Raw genomic sequence first — 6,000 nt, 5'->3', positions numbered from 1 at the left:
ACTCTTTACTACTGCACCAGCTCTCTAGACCTCATTAAGACTCTTCACTACTGCACCAGCTCTCTAGACCTCATTAAGACTCTTCACTACTGCACCAGCTCTCTAGACCCCATTAAGACTCCTCACTACTGCACCAGCTCTCTAGACCTCATTAAGACTCTTCACTTCTGCACCAGCTCTCTAGACCCCATTAAGACTCTTTAGCTTAAATGGCAATATAATATGACATCTATTTTCTGAAATGCTTGACATGAAAATGTTCAAATTTCATGCATTTCAGATTTGGGATTTTGCTACATTTTTTTTTAAAACATGTATTAGGTATGAGAGCTGTGTGTATATACATATATACTATGCATGACATAACTGGCTGGTACTGAGGGCACCAGAAGAGAGCATTAGACCTCTTGGAATTTGACTTACTGGCAGCTACAAGCAACTATGTGGGTGCTGGGAATCAAGCTCAGGGCTCTGAGAGAACAAGTGCTCTTAACTGAGCCCCTGCTCCAGCCCCTGCTCCATTTGCCTGATTCTAAATGCTGTTCCTTCAGCCACTAACAGGAAAAGACCCAGTTTCTTTCATTACTTGCGGTCTTACATCTACACTTCAATTTCTTTCATGTGATTTCTGGTTGGGTAGATGAACTACAGTCCCACCTGGCCAGATATGTCTCTCATTGCATCTTTTTTTTTTTTTTTTCTGGTTTTCGAGACAGGGTTTCTCTGTATAGCCCTGGCTGTCCTGGAACTCATTTTGTAGACCAGGCTGGCCTCGAACTCAGAAATCCGCCTGCCTCTGCTTCCCCAGTGCTAGGATTAAAGGCGTGCGCCACCACGCCCAGCTCTCATTGCATCTTAGGAGATATGGAAAGGAAATAAAGGTTGCTCTTGATCTCCCATAGTCTGTGCATCCAAGTTGTTTGAAGGGGACTAAGGACACCAGAACGTCTGTCTTTGGGTGGTGTTCATGAGTGAGAGCTCACCGAGAGCCTCATAAAGCGGATGCTTGAGCTCAGACCCAGAGTTTCTACAGCACAGAAGTCCAGGGGAGCCATTGCAAGGTAAGCAAGACAAGGTGAAAGATGAGCAAGCAAAACGCAAAATGGGCAAAACGTCTTCAGGAAATCAGAACTGGCTCATATTGTAGATGCAAGAAAGTGAATTCATTTCAAATCATGTCCTAACTAATCTAACACATTAGGAGGGTAGAGCGGGGCCAAATACTTGAAATTTCATAAAAATCACTACAGAGCTGGGCAGTGGTGGGACATGCTTTTAATCAGGGTGGAGGGGCATAGACATGCAGAGGTGCATCTCTGAGGTCAAGGCCAGCCTGGTCTACAAAGTGAGTTCCAGGGCAGCCAAGGCTACATAGACAAATCCTGACTTGAAAAATCACAACCTAGCCGGGGAGTGGTGGCGCACGCCTTTAGTCCCAGCACTTGAGAGGCAGAAGCAGGCAGATTTCTGAGTTTGAGGCCAGCCTGGTCTACAGAGTGAGTTCCAGGACAGCCAGGGCTACACAGAGAAACCCTGTCTCATAACCAAAAAAGAAAAATAAATAAATAAATAAAAGAAAATCACAATTCAAACAACAACAACAAAACAAACCCATCAGAGGGACTCAAGTAAAACCGAGACAAAGCAGAAGAAATGCTGTGCAGTAAACACAAGTTTTCTGAGGACTCGCTGAAACTACCTCCCATAGGCTACAAACACCAACTGAAAAACCAACCCTGCTGGTACCTGGCTGCTTAGCGACTGACGGGGGCTCTATGGTGCAGAAGAAGACAGGCTCTGGGACCTCCACCCCAGCCAACAGCAGACTCTCGGCCTCTCTCTTCTTTCCATGCTCCCTTTCTCCTCGTCCGGCTCTGCGAGCGGCAGCTAATGCGCTGGCCTTGGACGAGACTATGGTGTCTCCAGTGGCAGTCTGAAAGCAAACAGGACAGCTTCCCGGCTAGCACTCATCTTCCACCCAAAACCACAGACAAAACGCTAGTGGAGCATGCTCTTCACTGTAACTTAAGAGAACTAATTCACAAGTCTCACAGCTTTATATAAGGCTCATTTAGCTTGTGTAAGACCTCTAATCTAAACTGTCACTGTAACACATTCTAACGAATAATGAAATACACACCAAAGTTTATTAGCAAAAAAAAAAAAATCTGCCTAAGAATATATCTCTCTGCCTAAAAATATATCTTCCTGAATTTCCCATTATAGCAAGGCAGGTTCAATAAAAGCTCACAAAGTGTTTTAATGCACCCCTGACCCCCTCCCTCACACACACAGACACACAGACACAAACACAGACACACACACGCTGACACTATATGAAAGCTCCATGGAATTAAAGTAGTATTTTAATGAGCTCGGGACACAGCCACACGTGGTTTAGACTGCATGTAAACTCTGTGCTCTGCTCACATCAAGGCTCTGCTGGTTTCTCCTGTACACAGCTCTCCAAATGACTGCAGTGCTCCTGCAAATATGCACAAGGAGCAGAGCTGCCTTAGGAAGACAGAAGACAGTTTAGGACAGCCAGGTACACACCTGTAATCCCAACACCCAGGAAGCAGAGGCAGGAAGATCTCTGAGTCTGAGGCCAGCCTAGTCTATAGACTTCTAGGACAGCCAGGGCTACACAGAGAAACCCAGTCTTGAAAGCGCCCCAGGTACAAAATTCAGACCGTGGACGTTTTCTCCTAAACATTTCTGAAACCTGCAGTTAATCATGAAGAGTTAAAAGGTTATAGTAACATTTTTTATCCCAATATAACATATGCCAAAGTTTAATGGAAAACTAACTTGAATAAGCTGAGTTAAAAGAAGTCCTCAGTTTTAACCCACCCAAACCTGAGTTGGCACCAAGTATTTCCTTCCACTGACCCTCTAAATGTCTAGGTCGTGCCTCTTTTGTGCACACACTGATGAACTGTGGGCTGAGGACAGAACTGGAAACATAAGAAACTCAAACCCTGGCCTTCAAGAGCCCTCTTGAGCAAAAGACCTTTCGTCACTTCCTGACCAGCTGTAAAGCTGGATCAAACTTTCTGCCATGATCCAAACAGATGAACACTCAGCAAGCATGGTAGAGGACTTTGAGACCAGCCAGGGCAGGACAGTAAGTTCGAGGCAAGCCTGGAAAACGTAGTGACAGAGAAACAGAGAATCTCTCTTCCTGCCCTCCCCTCCAGAGAGTCTCTCTCCCTCCTTTCTCCCTCCCTCTCTCCTCTCCACTCCCTTCCCCTTCTCCTCCTCTTTCTTCTCTTCTTTTCCTTTCCTCTCTTCTCTTCTCCTCTCCCCTTCCCTCCCCCACCCCCCCTCTCTCTTTCTCTCTCTCATACCACACACACACACACACACACACACAAATACACAAATGGGCAAAGATTCTATGGGAATAAAATAAAATAAAATAAAATAAAAAACTGTAAATAAACTTTAGACTTTACTTGGAGTTGAACTTGATTTGACTATAATCCATCCTGTCTGTGGGCTTCTGTAATCTATTTTTCTTTCTAGTAAATGCATGACATTCAACTCTCTCGATAAACAGGCCGTCATATTTGTATAATAGACATTCAGATGGTCTGTGACTGCTGCTATCTATTCTAAAGTATTTACAAATCACATTTACCCGCTATGCTGTGGAACCCATGCAGTCACTCACTTGTTTAAGCCCAACTGTCAAAGCAATGTTTCCAGCGGTCAGGGAAGGGATTTCTACATGTTGGTCAGCAAATGGCAAAAGCAGACGACTCATTCTTTCCCTATAAAACCAGGATCTCTATTAGTAAAGTACTTTTAACTAAGTGAATGCAGTTTTAGAAAATAAGCGAACCTTCTCCTTACGTGCAGTTTCTATTAATGTTGTGGACAGCCAGCTGAGGCGTCAGTGTTCCTGAGTAAATGCGCAGGAAAACCAGGGGTCCTCGCTGTTTGTCATGTAGTACTTTAAATGCCAGTGCACACAAGTCTCCCTTATACCACTGCCTGCAAGATAAAGGAGGTATTGGAGATCTTTTAGTAGAGTTATCCAGGCCCAGAAGGTAACATTTCTACAACCCTCTCTTCCGTCACTGACTAAAATACCTAATGGGGTTTTACCAATAAATATTTAAACTAAAAGAAGGGTTCTCTTTCAAGTACTATCATATTTGCAAACATCTTCAATGCACAAACTCTCTCCTTAAAAAAAAGTGAATCTTCCAAGGCCATAAAGGCAAGGAACCCCTTGAGGATAAGTAACTATTCTCTCCAGCTGGTGCTTCAGCCTCTCACCTCTCGCCGTGTACAGCTGAATAACACCATTAATCTACAGGAGAAACTTGAGCTTGTTTATAGAAACAGTAAGCTTAAAGAAACATGTTTTTAAAGTAGCATTCATTAAAAATTTTAGAAAGTTTGAATTTTCCTGAAATTGACAATTTTTGTCTATTGGGTACATAATTCTGAGGAAAGATGATATTGTCATCAGTCTCAAGGAAGTCTATGAGTCAAAGTAAGTTAAACACGCTTCTAGTGTGGTTAACTTACAGCATTTCCCATCTTATTCCTAGTCCTTCTTAATGGTACTAATACAGGAGCTTTCTACAAGCTAGTACTGCTTGCTCCTCAGGCTTAACCAGCATCATTCACTCACTAGATGTTTATACCACTCTTGGGAGACCGCCTATCTTTCACTGATGTGAGACTAAGTCCCGTGGATTAGGCCACTTGGCGTGAAGTCCGTGCTCACTTCACATGCCTTCCTAATTCCGAGATGTGAGAAGTCATTACTGTCCTTAGTAACACAAAACCCACTTCTTGGCCATTCTGCTTAACACTACTTCAGATGTTAGCAATCTATTACAGAGGCCGCCAACAGCACGAGACAACAACCTCCTCTAGAGCCACAAAATATTTTGACTACAGAAAAATCCTGAAGTCTAGATGAATAGAAACATATCTACTAAAAGAGTAACGAATGTTTAAAAAATAAAAATAAAAAGCTGGGCTGGAGAGATGGTTCAGCGGTTAAGAGCACTGACTGCTCTTCCGAAGGTCCTGAGTTCAATTCCTGGCAACCACATGGTGGCTCACAACCATCCGTAACAAGATCTGCTGCCCTCTTCTGGAGTGTCTGAAGACAGCTACAGTGTACTTACATAGAATAAATAAAATTAAAAAAAAAAAAAACAACCAACTGAGACGGCAGAACCATACACACAGGGAAACCACCTTCATAACTCTTCTCTAGAAGAGGACAGAAAAGTCTTCGCAAGTGAGAATGACCATGGCCTTGTATCATGTACAGAGACACTCTCCACCACTTTTTAAAATGGCTGCTTTAAAGTACTTTCAGGGAACAAGACCCACTTGGTTTTTCCAGCCGTATGAGTCTAATCAGGTGGTCACACACTTACAGAAAGCGGTCCTCGCGCTCCTCAGGTGACGGCAGGTAAGTGGTCACTGCATCCAGCAGGGGCTGCACGCCCTTGTTCTTCAAGGCACTCCCACACAGCACAGGTACTGCAGCCTGCGCCAGTGTCACCCTGTGTACTGCAGCCTGTAACTAAAAGCAAAGAGAGAGCGTGAACATGGATCTGTGCACAGTTCCCTAGTCCCTGTCAGAATCTCTCGAGTCAAAGGCTTTCCCCTAACACCCTTGTGAACCGCTGCACCACACTGCCATCATTCTCCATGGATTTATTTTTCTTACAACGTTAATCACTTCCCAGTATGCTGGATGTCTGGTGTTGTCTCTTGTTCAGCAAAGTCTTTATAAGTATTACAGTGAGGCCTCTGAGCTACAGCAAAGCTTCAGAAGGTAGAGAAGCCTTAGATATAATAAATATTGCTTAACAATACTGAAGAAGTGCTGTATTCACCGGGGCTGAGCTCTGCATTGTGACCAGCCGTGGTTCTCTGTAGAGGTCTCTGTCTGCTGCAAAGAGAGGCTCTGATGCATGCTACGTGCATCTGTGGACATGAGGCTGTTTTGGAACCCATGTA

At 44.0% G+C, this 6,000-nt stretch overlaps 1 protein-coding gene across 2 annotated transcripts in view; it reads right to left on the bottom strand.

Annotated features, from left to right (window-relative positions):
- Positions 1-6,000, bottom strand: part of Gfm2 (G elongation factor mitochondrial 2) — a 40,137-nt gene that overhangs the window by 11,791 nt on the left and 22,346 nt on the right. For both annotated transcript variants that reach the window (XM_029468555.1, XM_021180110.2), the window contains exons 12-15: positions 5,412-5,560; positions 3,859-3,999; positions 3,677-3,776; positions 1,747-1,933 (exon numbers count right to left, since the gene is read on the bottom strand). In XM_029468555.1, coding sequence (XP_029324415.1) covers positions 1,747-1,933; positions 3,677-3,776; positions 3,859-3,999; positions 5,412-5,560 — 577 coding nt within the window. The remainder of the gene's footprint in view (positions 1-1,746; positions 1,934-3,676; positions 3,777-3,858; positions 4,000-5,411; positions 5,561-6,000) is intronic.

Source organism: Mus caroli, chromosome 13 (genome assembly GCF_900094665.2).
Source record: "Mus caroli chromosome 13, CAROLI_EIJ_v1.1, whole genome shotgun sequence".
Classification (NCBI taxonomy): domain Eukaryota; kingdom Metazoa; phylum Chordata; class Mammalia; order Rodentia; family Muridae; genus Mus; species Mus caroli.
The sequence above is the reverse complement of the archived record's forward strand: the minus strand, read 5'-3'. Positions and strand labels throughout refer to the sequence as shown.